The sequence below is a fragment of the Osmerus mordax genome, chromosome 3 (genome assembly GCF_038355195.1).
Source record: "Osmerus mordax isolate fOsmMor3 chromosome 3, fOsmMor3.pri, whole genome shotgun sequence".
Lineage (NCBI taxonomy): Eukaryota > Metazoa > Chordata > Actinopteri > Osmeriformes > Osmeridae > Osmerus > Osmerus mordax.
Window position 1 is genome coordinate 14123910 of NC_090052.1, and position 17029 is coordinate 14140938.

The 17029-nt window shown below is 48.8% G+C and overlaps 1 protein-coding gene across 1 annotated transcript; it reads left to right on the forward strand.

The window, feature by feature from the left end:
- The first annotated feature begins 1145 nt into the window (after positions 1-1145).
- srebf1 (sterol regulatory element binding transcription factor 1) lies at positions 1146-15184 on the forward strand. The gene is made up of 19 exons (XM_067232612.1): positions 1146-1492; positions 3984-4559; positions 5021-5196; positions 5342-5488; positions 5714-5932; positions 6167-6281; positions 6869-7029; positions 7330-7537; positions 7690-7874; positions 8148-8409; positions 8650-8816; positions 9308-9476; positions 9729-9837; positions 9924-10033; positions 10734-10866; positions 11234-11399; positions 12284-12505; positions 12870-12981; positions 13118-15184. The coding sequence occupies exons 1-19, from the start codon at positions 1387-1389 to the stop codon at positions 13336-13338; spliced, it is 3564 nt and encodes a 1187-aa protein (XP_067088713.1). The 5' UTR covers positions 1146-1386; the 3' UTR covers positions 13339-15184.
- Positions 15185-17029: the final 1845 nt, after the last annotated feature.

The following is a 17029-nucleotide window of genomic DNA, read 5'->3' on the forward strand; positions in this document are numbered from 1 at the left end:
CTTCCACTCATTCAATTAGATAGAAGATCTATTAAATACTTAATTGGACGTGATGAGGGATTTCCAGGAAGTCTGTGGGATCTTGCTGGGATATTTCCATATTGTAATAAGCAGGATATCTATTAGCCATCCCCCTTAGCAACAACACCAGTCCTGCTGACTGCTCTCTATATTACTGGTACTGGATACTTGTCTGCTGTGCTACTGCAGGTCGTTGACCCATTTACCCACCTTTGCAGGCATTTGTATGCCTCTGCTGTGCTTACGTGAGATCACATACTACTGCATATTTTAAATGGGGCTTGAACATTCCGTTTTGGTTAATAGCCAGAAATCTTTTCATTATTCCACGAACGTTTTGGTCCGTATTTCCTTCCTCAGAGTTTAATACACATATATATATACATGTATATTTATTAATTTTTTCAAACTGGAACCAACTAATTATCTCTGCATATTAATTGTTCTGGCTGGTGCAACCTGTGTATCGTTTAAACAGTATCCTTCCTCCTATTCTGGGAGAAATACATGACGTAATCACTGGAACCAAAGTTGTGATGTCAGATCACCCCACTCGGTTTCTGAACACCGCATTGGTCGATTTCTCTGGTTCTACAGGCGGAGTCACCACTACGGGTCAGACAAACGTGGCTATTAAGTTGCCCACCCCTGCTGAGTTTTGATAGGCTGTTTAGGACAAACCCACGATAAACATATCCACGCTGTAGTTTCTCCAGTGATACATTTACCAGAAATACCACCTGTTTGTGCCGAAAATGAGAAATAAATGCATTCCTTGAATAGAATGAATAGAAAGCAGAGAATGTCATATTTGAAATCAACAGTTGTTGGTGTTTTTTTATACTCTGTGTGATTATTGTTTTAACAACAGGTCAATTAAATCACAGTAATTAAAGGCAATAAAAGTTATATATGGATTGTAATGATAAATGGACATCAGAATTTTGTCTGCGATTTGACAGTCAAATACGAGGGTAACTGGCTCGGGAGGTAGCATGTAAGAGTCGGCAGGGATTGGTAAACTTAAGTGTCAATCATTTTCTGCGCACTGGGGTTTGCTTGGCTTTCCCCAGCATGTTTGTTTATCATCAATGAGCGTTGAGCAGTACTGTTGTTTAGCTTGACAAGTTTGACTGGAGGACCATGGAGACACAGGAGAGCAGCTAGATGACAGATCAATAAAAAAAGTTGGAGTACACTTTTCTCTAGTTTGACGTCTATTTCGAACCTGCCAATTTAGCTCATGAAGCAGTTCGGGTGTTACCCTAAGTGGATACTGCATGTAGAGTTCATTTCTAATGGCTTTTAAGCGAACGTTAGAATCTTGACTACGCTGAATACACGAGAAACCTAACGATAGTTAAAATGAATAACTTGTCTTTTGACGATCCGTCACTGGATAACCTGGATCCTACCCTGTCTTTAAATGATCCAAGCGATATTGACACGGCGCTGCTGAACGACATTGATGGTAAGTAAAGTTGGCTAACTTGTATGTCAAACAAACATCACATGAAACCGCTGTCGACTCGAGACATGTCTCCTGAGTGCCAGGAACATGAATGTTTTTCTAACGTAAGCTTATTAGCTAATTAGTCATGTTAAAAGTTGTTGCTTATGAGGCTATTGCCTGCTCAGTTAGCTTGCAAGCTCAACTTTGGCAGGCAAATGACTAGCTAGCTGTATACATTCTGTTTATAGCATGAAAGCAGTCTTTCTGCATTGTCTAACGTTAACAGTACTGACATTCCGCAGTACTGTTATTGGAATTTGAATATCATTGCTGATTTATAATTCCATCAGCAAAGGGGAACTGTTCGGGTTCCTTGTGGTCATAACGTTGCTGATCGTGCCGTCAATTACACTATATGGGTTGTTTAAACAAGTAGCTAGCTCTACCTTAAGTAATTTGCTCTCATATAATTAATAGAAACAGAGCGAGATAATAAGCGATGTAGTTTAAATATACTTGATTAAATTGTATATGGGATTCTTCTCAGCCAGTTGCATCAGGTGTGTGAAATCCATTTTGCCACCCAGCCACGCTTTGTCCGCGCCCCGCCCCCTCCTCCAACTCGTTCTAGTGACATAGGTTACTATCGTGCATTCCCTTGGTCAGGTTCATTTCATGAGGCCATACTAGGGCACAGTGCAAAGACAACCTCATTGGGGCATGATGCTTCTTAATAGAACCTTGCCAAACTGATAAAAAAAACAAAAAAAACACGGATTGGTCATTGTTTTATTATGATAATTATTCTAAGATTATGCACTTACCTGACGAGATTTCTTGGTTTAATTATATATTATGTAATTATATATTGTAGGATCTGTGCTTAATGAAACTGATGCAACAATTATGTATTTTTCATATCTTGTACGCTGTATAATGTATTAATATAAAATAATGAAAAGGCCCCACCAACGCTTGTAAACTTGTCGAGACGTATTCAAAGGTGTTACTAGGATATCGTTACAATATAGTATTGGTGTCTTTGTATAAACTATCCAGCGCCTGCCATGAATGCCATCCACCCCAACATTTGACCGAAAGTAACCCTGGTTGCTGATGTCCGCTAGTAACCTCTTCTCTCAGCCATAGACAAGCGTTCTCTCTTTTCCCTTCTTGGGGGCTGGTTCGCATAGCAAGTCTCTGAAGCTCTCGCTGATTGGTCGGGAGCGATCACCTCATACAAAACATGGTTTACAAATCCAGGCTGCTGTGAGAGGCTCTGCGCAGACATAACCTCGGTCACGTAGTAGTTTATACTTGCAGTATTATATTCCTTAATTATGTTGTATTTGACTCATGTCCACCTCCCATTAGTCTACACCAGGGGTCCCCAAACTTTTTTCTGTTAGGGCCAGATCATTTTCCTTTCTTTAATGTGGGGCTGGGTCGGTCTGTGACAGAAAATTACATGGGCCATAGTATTGTGGAGATTTTATTATGATTTTAAATGTATTTATTATGCTAGATTAGTTTATTATTTTGTTATACACCGTACATCCGTACATATCAAGGGACATATAGCCTATTACAAGAGCATTATTACTATCGTAATGACCTTTTGTCATATTCATTGCTATTGAAATCAAAAGATTTACTTACTTATGCATATTAATCAGTGTGAACTGATTCTTAATTTTTTTGTATAACAAATAAATGTCTATGGCATTGTTCAGAGGGCCGGTCCAAATGCGTGGGCGGGCCATATTCGGCCCGCGGTCCGTAGTTGGTCTACACTTTCAGCAAAAACAGACAGCAAAAACTTGATGAATCTGAAATATTTTATCAGTAGATTGTAAGGTTCCTCACATAACATTACGCCCCATTTTGATATTCATGTAACTAGTAAACAATTTAAAAGTATTGGACACAGGACTGACTCTAACAGTTACTGTTATTTTTTCTGAATAAAAAAGAGCTGTAGCCATTGACAATATTACTTACAAGATACAAGATCAATTTCACCTGGGTTAGAAATAGGACTGGATAGGACAGGGACAGGGAATATGTGTAACTGGACCACAGTTGGTCGTCACTCCTTCATTAGATAGTCCTAACCGCAGTACTGACCCAAGCTTTAGAGCTAGCTGGTCTCATTCGTCCGCTACTCTACACTGTGAGCCATGATGGAGTTACCAATCCCTAGTTTGTTGCCAAGGAGTGGTCCATAATCACATTTTCTCTGATGCATCAGGATCCTTCAAACCAGACGGCATAAATGTGCCATGTTCGTGTGTGTGTGCGTGGTGTGAGTGTGGATAATTATTTAAAGCCATGCTTGGGTGGGGCAGAAAAGAACACAGCATGCAGGTGGTTTTTCATACCTTGCTGTAGCACACATGAAACTAATCTAGGCCTAACTGACAAACTGATACCATCATCATACTGTCATTTTTCCGTGGGGCTGGTAAACCAGTAGTGTTGAACACTTCTCTATCACTCTTGTTTATAGACATGTTGCAGCTCATCAACAACCAGGACATGGAGTTTGGGAGCCTCTTCGACCCCCCTCAGTTCACAGCCCCTCCGGAACTCCCCGTCCTGTCCCACTCCACCTCCACTCCCTCCCCTCCATCCTCCACCCCTTCCTCCTCGCCCTCGTCCATCCAGAGCAGCAGCCCCCACCTGGACGCCCTGCTAGGGCCTCCCATCACCCGCAGCTCCTCCTCCCCAGACAAGGCTTTCCACCCACCCACCTTCCAGCAGTCCCCCCTGGCCCAGGTAGCCAGCCCCCGGCAGCAGCAGCAGACCTCCCCCTCCCAGGCTCCAGCCAGCAAGGGACCCAGGCAGTCCAAAGCAGACCAGCCGGTGCTCTCTCCACCAACACCGACTCGTCCTCAAGCTGCAGCCTCCCCCCTCGCCTCGGGAGGCCAGAACCCTTCGTTCAGTTCGCTGCCTCAGGGCACGTTCACCTCCCCTGCCCCCCAGCAGCAACAACCCCAACCCCTGGCACAGCCTCAACTCCAGACCCAGGCTCAGCCCCAGCAGCAGGCCCGGATTAACTACACCAACCAGAATGGCTACACAGGTGAGGACATGGCATTTGTGTGTGTGCGCGCGCATGCTTTTATTTACAGGTTAGCATGCAGCACGTTTCACCAAGCGTTTGGACTGTCAGTTACTCAACATCAGCTGACTGCATGTCAAAGTCCTAATACAATACCTTTTGGTCACTACAGGAATGACTGTAAGGCAATTGTGTTGACACACAGTTATAGCTGTCTGTACATAGTAGGAGTGGCCCTGCCAGCATTGCTAACCCAGTGACCCCTTACCTACATAGACTTGGTCCAATGATCAAAACCCAGCCCAATGATATACCACCTGTTTATTACTGTGATCTCATGGTTTCACAGGAGTTGAGTTATTTATAAGATGCATTCTTGATTACTTGAAATGCATTTTACGGTAGACCTAATGATGTTCTCCTGATAAAATTATAGTTTGCAAAATTGTGAATGTTTGAAACCCCCCCCCCCCCTTTTCCAGCTGTAAATCAAGGAGGTTCCCCCCCACCAATGACCAGTCTGTCGTCCTCGCCACACAGCGGTCAGCAAATCACCATCCAAGCTCAGGTGCAGGGTCTAACCTCCACCCCCCCCCTTCTGGCCACATCAACCAGCACCCCAGTCCAGAGCATCGCGCCCCACGTACAACAAGTTCCTGTGAGTGTGCGTGTGTTTGTCTGTACACTTAACAAATTACGAATGATCGAGAACACTGTCGTGTCCTCTCTTGTATTTGGACTTGTTCCTTTATTTTTTGCATGTCTGTTTGGATCCTAATCGGGCTCTCATTTCTCCCCCCCAGGTGCTCCTGCAGCCCCAGTTCATCAAGGCAGAGTCTCTGTTGCTCACCACCCTGAAGCATGAACCCTGCATTGTGACCACCATGGCCTCCCCCTGCATCACCTCTCTGGCCACCACCACCTCTTCTGTTCAGAGCACCTCCCTGCAGGTAGGGGTCGCCCCCCGACACCACGCTGCTTAGCGGCGCATCTTATCTTGAGTTCACATCCACCATGGAGCGAAATGGATTTCTTTACCTTGGAATTATGACAGCGGAGGTTCCCAAAATCTCTCTTCCTTTTTATATCTTGATGAAAACACACCCATTTTTTGAATCCCACCTAATCGTGTGATTCTCATGCCCTTCCATCTCTTGTTTTCTTGCCCTCTTCAGGCTCTGATGGGCGGTGGCACCATCCTCACCACAATGCCCATTATGGTGGACGGCGAGAAGCTGCCCATCAACCGCATCGCCATCAGCAGCAAGCAGCTGGGCCCGCCCTTCAAGGGGGAGAAACGGACGGCCCACAACGCCATCGAGAAGCGCTACCGCTCCTCCATCAACGACAAGATAATCGAGCTCAAAGACCTTGTTGCTGGGACCGAGGCCAAGGTGAGGCGATGACACACACCCTCCGAAATGAAACCTCATATACATGTCTATGATATAAAAAATATAAAAAAACTTGTCACATTTTGAACATACTGTGTGTGAGAACTGGTGAACTCTGTTTTGTTGTTGTAGTAGGAGGTGTTGTTGTACTGGAGGTGATTTTTCTTTCTTTTATTCTCTGGCAAGTACAGACTATAACTTTATCCACCGTTTTTTATTTGGGGCCTCCTGAAGCTGAATAAGTCGGCAGTCTTGAGGAAAGCCATCGACTACATTCGCTATATTCAGCAGACCAACCAGAAGCTCAAACAGGAGAACATGGCTCTCAAAATGGCCTCCCAAAAGAACAGTGAGTCTTTTTCTCTGTCTCTTTCATCCACAAGCATTCCTAATGGTCAGGTACACTTCCTGTCAATTCATAACTAAGATGGAACTCTGCAAACTGTTTCACTGAGTTCCTATCCCGATTTCTGTTAGGAAACATCTTTTATCAAGTAGTGCACAGTGTCGATGGAGTCATGAAAGTTTATTCTTGCAGCATGCAGCAAGGAGACAAGTCTATGGCGGTCCAGAGTTGTTGGAACTAGAAATGTTCTTTTTATCCTAGAGTTCTTGCGCAAGTGGTTTTCATTATATTGAGTGGAAAACTACATGATCAGTTTGGAACTGGTTCCAACACAATATGGAGTTTGAAACTGTATCTTTACATGCTGAGTAAAAATCTACATGCTGTGTAAAGATAACGGTCCGCATGTTTAAGTAAGCTTACGGTTACTAGGAGTGGTTCTTCTGTCTGCACGCAAGGATATGTAGCACAACAGTATTCTTCTCAACTTGCATGATACTCACACAGAAATATTTCCAACAATTTCTGAACACAAATTAAGATGAGGTGTGCTTTAAACATATATTTTACCTGGGTCTCCTCTCCTGTAGAGTCCCTCAAGGACCTGGTTGCCATGGAGGTGGACGGGCCACAGACAGACGTGAAGAGTGAGCTGCCCACCCCCCCGGCCTCAGACGTGGGCTCTCCCTCCTCCTTCTCCCACAGTGGCAGCGACTCTGAGCCAGACAGCCCTATGGGGGAGGAAACCAAGGTAACACTGGCCCCAGATATCACTAATATGATCAAGCCCTGTAGACAACCCAATAGAATAAAGCTGTGTTAAATAAAAAAGGGTTATGAATGACTCAGCGTTACATTTCCACCTTGCGTGTTCCCTATGTGCAGGATTCCAATATTTGATCACCTTGGTTCTGAGGTGGTTCCAGGTCTAGCTCCAGTTCTGTAGCTAGAGGGGTCTTTTAATAACCCCTCTGACTACGGTCCCCTCTCTCGCTCGCTCTCTCTCTCGCCCTTTCTCTCGCTCGCTCTCTCTCGCTCTCGTCTTTCTCAGCCAATGGAAAGTGTGGCTGACCGGTGCGCAGGTGGCATGCTCGACCGCTCCCGCATGGCTCTGTGTGCCTTCACCTTCCTCTTCCTGTCCTTCAACCCGCTGGCCGCCATGCTCTGCGGAGCCGTGGAGAGCAGCAGCAGCGCTGCCGCCACCAGCGGCCCAGCGCACCCGGGGACCGGCAGGACAATGCTGGAGGTGGAGAGTGCAGGTAGGAAGGGGACGGAGGAAGAGAAGGAGCAGGGGGGAAGGATGGGAGGGGTGGGGTGGGGACAGAGGGATGGTGATCAAAAGAAATATAAACAAACAAATAAACAAACTGTTAACCCATTTATGTGTGTGTGTGTGTTCGTGTCCCGATAGCGGAATCTTGGGGCTGGATGGACTGGATGCTGCCGACTCTGCTGGTGTGGCTGCTTAACGGCGTGCTGGTGTCTGGGGTTCTGATCCGCCTGCTGGTGTACGGAGAGCCCGTCACCAGACCCCACTCTGGCTCCTCGGTGCTGTTCTGGAGGCACCGCAAGCAGGCCGACCTGGACCTGGCCCGGGTAAGACAGGGATGCACTCAACCGGGTTGAACCCAGGAAACGAATGATCCATTATTTAAATGCTTCAGAGAAATGTTCAGGCCTAAACGTAAACGTGTGTTTGCAGTCTTAACGAACAGACACACGCACGCACAGACAGACACACACGCACGCACATTCACATACTCACTTTCTTTCCTTTTCTTTCTTTTGTTCTTTCCCTCTCTCGCTCTCTCTCTTTCCTTCTCTGTTATTCATCCCTGTTAACTCATCCCGTTCCCTCTCGCCCCCCAGGGGGACTTTGCCCAGGCGGGTCAGAACCTTTGGACGTGTCTGAAGGCGCTGGGCCGGCCCCTGCCCACCTCCCAGCTGGACCTGTCATGCGCCGCCCTCTGGGCCCTCCTCCGCCTCTGCCTGCAGCGCCTGTGGGTGGGCCGCTGGCTGGCCGGCCGCGCCGGGGGGCTCCGTGCCGACCGCCCCCTGCAGGAGGATGCGTGCAAGAGCAGCCGCGACGCAGCGCTGGTCTACCACCGCCTACACCAGCTCCACATGACCGGTGAGGACAGGGAGGGAGATGAGAGGGACCTGGCTCCTACTCTTGTGTGGACCATGTGGTAGATGAAGGTGGCCTGCTTCCACTTCTAACTGTGGGCTCTAGACCTGAATACTTAATCTATATGATTTTGTGTGTTTTTTTTCAACGTTAAGTTGGTGGTCATCCACTTGTTTTTAAATGGGACTGAATACTAAATGATAATCCTTCAGTGCAGTGTGTAACGTGTGTGTGTGTGTGTAGGTAAACTTGGCGGCAGCCACCTGTCTGCGGTCCACATGGCGCTGAGTGCGGTGAACCTGGCTGAGTGCTCGGGCCCCTGCCTGGCTGTGTCCACCCTGGCCGAGGTGTACGTCTCAGCCGCCCTCAGGGTCAAGGCCAGCCTGCCCCGCCTCCTGCACTTCACCTCGGTGAGAGCCTGGCGGTGCCCTGGGTCTCTCTCCCTGTGTCTCTCTCCCTGTCTCTCTCCCTGTGTCTCACCCTGTGTTTCACCCTGTGTCTCTCCCTGTGTCTCTCCCTGTGTCTCTCCCTGTGTCTCTCCCTGTCTCTCTCCCTGCGTCTCTCCCTGGGTCTCTCTCCCTGGGTCTCTCTCCCTGGGTCTCTCTCCCTGGGTCTCTCTCCCTGGGTCTCTCTCCCTGGGTCTCTCCCTGGGTTTCTCTCCCTGTCTCTCCCTGGGTCTCTCTCCCTGGGTCTCTTTCCCTGTCTCTCTTCCTGGGTCTCTCTCTTATCTCTCTCCCTTATCTCTCTCCCCGTATCTATGTATGACCACACGTCTGACCTTTAGCACTCCTGAACTCTTCGCCGAGCATAGCTCAACACCCCACTCCCAGTTAGTGTGTTAAGAGCGTTATGTGTGGTGTGTGTTTAGAGCGTGTGTTAACAGTGTGTGTGTGTGTGTCAGCGTGTGTTCCTGAGCAGCGCGCGGCAGGCCTGCCTGTCCTCCAGCGGCAGTGTGCCCCCGGCCATGCAGTGGCTGCTCCACCCCCTGGGCCACCGCTTCTTCGTGGACGGGGACTGGGCCGTGCGCAGCACCCCCAAGGAGAGCATCTACAGCCAGGCCGGGAACACCGGTCAGTGGTGGTGTACACACACCCACACACACACACACATATATATATATATATATATATATACATACGTATATACTTCTTCTCAGGTAATTGCTCTGATTTGTTAGACTTGTCTAATGTGTGGGACTCTGAAAATAGAAAATCGATTGTGTGTTAGTATTTAATGGGGTACAAATGAAACAGTATATTGACAGTGTACACACACACACACACACACAGGCTCTCACTGAGCGGTGTCTTGTCTCTGTGTAGTGGACCCCTTGGCCCAGGTGACCCAGGCCTTCAGAGAGCACCTGCTGGAGAAGGCTCTGTACTGTGTGGCCCAGCCCAGAGGGGAGAAGACCCCCAGCGATGGGGAGGGGTGAGCCTTACACACACACAGACACACACACACACACACACCTCAAGAGCGAAGGATCACCTGCTGGTTTGTGTGGGTTTCCTCAGTGAGTATGCTGATGCCCTGGAGTACCTCCAGCTGCTGACCAGCGCGTCCGACGCTGCGGGCGCCACCACCCAGTCCTTCGCCATCGGATCCAACATGGCCACCGTCACCGGTACGACCCCCCCCCCCCCCCCCCCCCCCCCCCCCCCGTGTCAAGATGGGTGGAGGCAGTCCTGTCACCTATCCTGCGCAGTCACATGATCCCAGATCAGACACTTTCCTCTCCTGTCCTCCTCTCTCTTCTCTTCTCCTCGCTCCTCTCCCCTCATCACTTCACTCCTCTCTCCTCCCCCCCCCCTCCCCCCCCCCCCCCCTCTCTGAGTAGAGACGTTCAGGGCTCTCAGAGGTGTCCTCCAGTCAGCTTCATCTGTCTCCACTCTGTCTGGGGTCTCCTTGAGAAAAGGGGTGAGGCAGCAGAGAGGTTAGAAAGGGAGACTTCTCAACAACAAAAAAATCTCTTGGCAGGGCTATGGATTTCTCAGCATGTAGGTGCGTGCGTGCGTGTGTGTGTGTGCGTGCGTGTGCGGGTCAGCCGCCAATGTTAAATGAAGGAGCTGTGTGCTCTTGAGGGAGTCGGCGAGGCAGCAGTGTCGGCGTGTCCTGACCACGCCAGATTGATTGAGGTCAGAGTCAGGAGGGCAGCTGTGGAGCTCCGCTCGTCTGCGTGTCTGTCTGCAAGGTGTTTTGGTCTTGGGAGGCTGCACGTACCTTTCTGAGCACGTTCACGGGTGTATGTGCGGCGCGTTAATGGCGTGCGCTCGATGCGTGTGTGTGTGCGTCTGTCCGCCTGACCCCTTGTCTGTGACCTCCAGGCTGCGATCCCCATTCCAAGTGGTGGTCTTCGGTTGCCGTGGTGATCATCAACTGGCTCCAGGGAGACGACGCGGCCGCAGAGCGGCTGTACCCCGCCGTGGAACACCTGCCTCGCAGCCTGCAGGCCGTTGAGTGAGTGCCACACACACACACGAAACATGCATGGAACCACACACAAACGCATGTATACAGGCAGGAAACACAAGCCTCTACAGACGCACGTCGCCAAGAGACGGCGTCGGCAGAGCATCTGCCGTCGCTCCCCCCCGCAGGAACGTCCTCCTGCCAGCGCTCTCGTCTTCCTGTCTCTCGCTCCCCCTTCTTCTTGATCGCATTTCCTTTGTCGAACACACCGACAAACGCGCGTGATTAGCGCGCGCACGTGTTGGTTGTCTTGTTGCTCCTCCGCTCTCTCTCTATCTCTCTCTCTCATATACTGTATATACACACAAACATTCCGATTTTTCTCATCATGGCATCCATCTCTCCCTGTGCCCAGGAGCCCCCTGCCCAAGGCGTGTCTGAACACGTTCCGGGCAGTGCGCTCCCTGCTGGCGCGGCCGCTGAACGGTCCGCTGAGCCTGAGTCACGGTGAGAGGGCCAGCGCGCTGCTGAGGGACAGCCTCAACCTTGGGCCGCACTGCCACAGCAGCAGCATCGACAAGGTACGCACTCGCACGCAGTTCCAACCCTCCCCCCCCCCCAACTACACACACACACAGTATTAACTCCTCCCCCCCAACTACACACGCACACACAGTTCCAACCCTCCCACCCCCAACTACACACACACACACACAGTATTAACTCCTCCCACCCCCAACTACACACACACACAGTATTAACTCCTCCCACCCCCAACTACACACACACACAGTATTAACTCCTCCCACCCCCAACTACACACACACACACAGTATTAACTCCTCCCACCCCCAACTACACACACACAGTATTAACTCCCCCCAAACTACACACACACAGTTTTACCCCCCCCCCCACTACACACACACACACACAGTATCAACCACCCCAACTACCCAGACACACACATCCGCAGTAACACCCCCTCCCCTCCACACACACACACAGTCACACCAGCAATACAGACAATCACTGCAGCCCTCCCACCACACACACCCCGATGCCTGCCCTCGAGCAGCACATCTGCTGTCGCAGCGTGTCGTACCCTGGGGGGGGGGGTGCGTGCGTGCACACGTGTGTGTTTGCGTGAGTGTGTGCGGTAAAGGAGGCGAGAGTGTGTGTCTACAAAGGGCAGAGCTGTGGTGCATTGTAGTTGCATTGCATGTGTGTCTCAGCCGAGTGCAATGTTCCTGCAGTGCAACACGGAGCTGAGCCTACTGCTGCCAGACGGACACCACAGGACACGCACACACGCTCGGCCATTTTGAACGGCTTTGTCAATAACATACACGTGTGTGTGTGTGTGGGTGCTCTTTTAGTGTACCCCCCCCCTCCCACCCTCCCATGCCTACACACACACACTCCCTAACCCCTCATCCCCTCATCTCCGGTCTGTCTGCCCCAGGTGGTGCAGCTGCTGCTGTGTGACCTGCTGCTGGTGACGAGGACTAACGTGTGGCGTCTGCAGCAGGCCCCGGGCCCGGCCCAGGCCCCGGGACAGGCCCAGGGACAGGGCTCCTCTCCTGGGTCGCTGCTGCAGGCCTCCCCCCCTGAGCTCCACGGCTTCCAGCAGGACCTCAGCTCCCTCCGCAAGCTGGCCCAGAGCTTCAGGCCTGCCATGCGCAGGGTGAGAAGGGAATAAACACACACACACGGACACGTTTTGAAATAGTTGAGCCGTCTGCTCTCCGCCCAGCAAAGGATTGGGATGGGTGCGCACACACGCACACCTAGCACACACACACACAGAGGTGTTTAGCTGTTTTCCTCTGAGTGCTTCAAAGTTAAAGCCTGTATGACTCATCATATCCTCCGCCTCCTTTTGTCCTCCCCTGTTCTCTCCCTCCTTCCCTCCCTCCATTTCTCCCCCTCCCTCCCTCCATCTCTCCCTCTCCCCCTCCCTCCCTCTCTCAATCTGTATTCCTCCCCCTCCCTCCATATCACCCCCCGTCTCTCTCCCCCTGTATACATCCCTCCCTCCCTGCCTGCAGTTGTTCCTACATGAGGCCACTGCCAGGCTGATGGCAGGAGCCAGTCCTACTCGTACTCACCAGCTGCTGGACCGCTCCCTCCGACGCAGAGCAACCCCCGGAGCAAAGACAGGTACAACACTGTGTGTGTGTGTCTGTGTGTGTGTGTGTGGGCCTTCTCTACTGCTCTATGTTTTAGACAGAACTGAAATCAGCTTTTAGCTCATCCTCACACACCTCCCTATTTAACGTGTGTGTGTGTGTTACAGAGGAGTGTGAGATGAGGCCAGGCCAGCGCGAGCAGGCGGAGGCGGTGATGTTGGCGTGCCGCTACCTGCCCCCCTCCTTCCTGTCGGCGCCAGGGCAGCGCGTGGGCATGCTGGCGGACGCGGCGCGCACGCTGGAGAAGCTGGGAGACAAGCGCACCCTCCACGACTGTCAGCAGATGATCATCAAGCTGGGCAGCGGCACCACCGTCACCTCCACCTAGAGCAGACACACACACACACACACTCTCACACAGACAGACTCACACACACGCAATTACTCACTCGCTCACACACACACTCTCAGACGGACGTACGGTTATTCACACACACACACGCACACACATTTTTTCACCGACACACACACACGCTTATTTCCTGACACACACGCACTCTCGGACATGTTTACTGACACACACACACACGTATATTTACTGACACACACACTCACTCTCACACATTCTTTACTGACGCACACATAAAAGTGGTGGTTTCTGGCGTTGTGGCAAATGGACCAGACTGGCAGACTGTACAGAACCAAGTCATATCAAACAGATTACACAGACACACTGTCGTGACACACTGTCATCCCCTCTCCCCCCCCCCCCCCTTCCCTCAACATCAGCTCTATCTTTAGCCTAAGTAAAGGGTTGGCGCTTGCATCATCACTATGATTTAAAAAGTTTCACTATTCAGTATACTCAAAATGTAGGTTGACAATTTTCTTCCTCGCTTTTTTGTTTTACTTTTGAACCCCGTTATTTGAAATGCACTGTAGGGACTGAGTGTGTCCACAGGGTGGTGCTATTCTGCAACCGCCCTGCTGGAAATGTGCAATGGCCAGAGAGCTTGTGAGCGTTGGCAGAACCTGCATTGATAGATTAGTCCTGATCGCCTTTGGTCAGGATGCACCTTAATAAGATTTTCGATTGGTGGGTTTTGATGGAGCCGTTTGTCTGATTGGCTTGGATATATCTGTGTGTTGGAGGATCCCAGTTGGACAGACTGGGGGGCTTCTTGGAGGGGCGTGTGGCCTTTCTGACTTCTCACATAGAACCGTATTACAGAGCGGATCCAGATGTCTACCATGTAGAATAGCGGATTGGATCACTCTGTAATTTACAGATCTATGTACCATGGTCTCAAAGGTTTGAAGCCACCAGAATATATGTCTTTTATTCTGCACTAGCCCATTAAGGCTGAAGATGACTTCAATGATTATGGCTTTATGCATTTATTTTCATTCAGTTCAATTTTCATTTTGCTGTGTATATATTTTAACGTGTATTTATAGTCTGTGCAATGGATTTGAGTGATCAGTATTTTATCCATTGGCAGAGTGATTTTAAGGCCCTCCCCCTCGTGTAGCATTGGACAAGGCTACAAAGGCCCCAATTTCAAAGATTATGTTGACAGTTGCCATGGGGATGGGCTTTAAGTGTCAAAATGCGAGGGGGTGGGGGGCGGGCAGTGTCAAAATATCAAGGTGGAGTTGGTAGTCTGACTGCATTGACCATTTGCACTATTGCGCAAGGTGTGTGTGTGGTACAATCGTATCCAAAAGACAAGTTGGCGGTTAGCGTGTCCCTGGGTGACAGGCTCCAGTTTTAGGTATCCAGGAACCTAGACACAGTGTTCACCCTTTATACCAGTAACATAATTCAGAATATCATGCAGGGTCTAAATCATTTGATTATGATCATCAACAACAAATCCCCCCCCAAAGAGAGGGGTGATTGTCCCTTTTTCTGTTACCCTCTGTTGAAAAAGATGTTCTTTTGACCACAGTTGTTTTGAGAACATGGAACGGTACAAAACTCATTGTTTTAGCATGTGTTTTTTTTTCGACTTCATAACAGGAGTGTGTGACATGTCGTCTGTGAAAGTCTTAGGAAGCACTAGGATGATTACCTGTGTGTGTCTCTAGTGTGTGTGTAATTATAGAGGCAAAACAGAACCAACAATATATTCAAATGTCAAATTGTTGTTTTTGTTTCATAACTAACAACTATCTCTGTCTCTTCTCTCATTGGTTTATTCCTGGAAATGTAAATAAAGGAGCATTTTGTAACAAAGACATCAATATCTGGAGCTGGTTCTTTGGATGGGTGGTGGCTAAGTGTGCTATTTGAATGAAAGTGTTTGTCATTACTGTGACGTCCCAGTGCTGTCATACTGAGGTCTCCTTTCCACAGGTCCCTCCCCCATGACCACTCAGAGAACAGAACTGCACTGGTTCCAAACTGCTGTGTGTATCGACCTATCGAGTTCTCTCAGGTCTACGGCGACTAAGGACGGCCCAAAAATGTGCTAACATTACATTTAAAGGGTTTCCTTATAAATGACCTGTCATTGGTCAACTAACCCTAACCCAACACCACTGGCAATCCAAAAAAGTCTTGCCACCCCATTTTTCCAATGCTAAAACATTTGTATTTATTTATTACATTATAGTACATTTCATTCAATAATATTAATATTATTGCCATTATTTTAACTACAATGTTATAATTCATGGTGGCATCGGGCCACACCATCCCTAGGACCTGCCACCCCCTTGGCAGGTGGCACCCCAGGTGAAAATATCTAGATCAGAGTATTTAATCTCAAGATTATTAATAAAGGTGTGTGTGTGTGTGTGTGTGTGTGTGTGTGTGTGTGTGTGTGTGTGTGTGTGTGTGTGTGTGTGTGTGTGTGTGTGTGTGTGTGTGTGTGTGTGTGTGTGTGTGTGTGTGTGTGTGTGTGTGTGTGTGTGTGTGTGTGTGTGAGTGCATGCGTGCACGCTGGGTAGGACCACAATGACAAAAAGAACAGTCGTTGGTCTGAACAGCATTGAAAGGTGCTGGTATATTTGACATAGGCGTTACAAAAACAGTTCAAACAAAGTGATGCTGTCATCGATCTCAAACATGAAATCAAATCACATGAAAAAATCAAAACGGCATGCTTCAACTTAAAACGAGTGACATTCCAAAAAGGTCCTTAGTTTTTTTTGTTTGTTTTTTCTCAATGGATTCTTTTAATAACATTTTATAAGCAATAACATATTCATTTTATAGAAAATAAACATCTCTAGGAAATACTATACACAATTATATTAGTACATCACATCTTACATTTAAACAGCGTCAAATACTTATATACACCATTAAATAATAGGAGCTTCAGAATCGAATATTGAAAGAAGAAGTGATTTTTCAGCGCTTTCTTTTTTGCTCTAATACTGAATGTATCCTGTTGATATGACTGTAGTGCCCCCTAGCGGGTAAATGTGAATAGCATGACAGAGAGAGAGAGAGAGGCTACATCTGTGTCCCGTAGAGAGAGAGTGAGAGAGGACAGCTACACAGCAGGTGCGGAGGACCTTAAGTGTTGGATGTAATGCCAGGGAAAAGTGCTAGGCCTCGTGTGTGGTGAGGATGATGAAGATGAACGGCGATACGTCTGAATTGTACAGCAATGAGGTGCTATGAGATGTATGGAATCCCTTTCGCTCGACCGTTTGACATTTGGGTGACTTGGCGTCTAGTGTACATACTGGATGCGTGCACGGCTAAAGTGGGTGACACTTTTGAAGAGTGTCTTGTTTTTAGATTTTTTTTGTTGTTTTCTTTTTTAAGAACACAAAGCCGGATGTACCAACGTTGACTCAATGGTGTCGTATAGCCGTAAATGCACATCAAAATACACCTTAGTAGGATACGAGCATTATATTAAAATACTGCTTGTTTTTTTTCTCTCTCTCAATATCAGAATATTTAGAACCTGTAAAGCACGTCATGTACATATTTGTAACTTTTTTCAACACGTATGCGCACATTAAGTTACATCCAGTGTGGTGGCTGCTTCGAGGCATGACATCTTCAATCCAGAATGTGCACCCTCATACAGACAAACACATCGATGAGACCATCA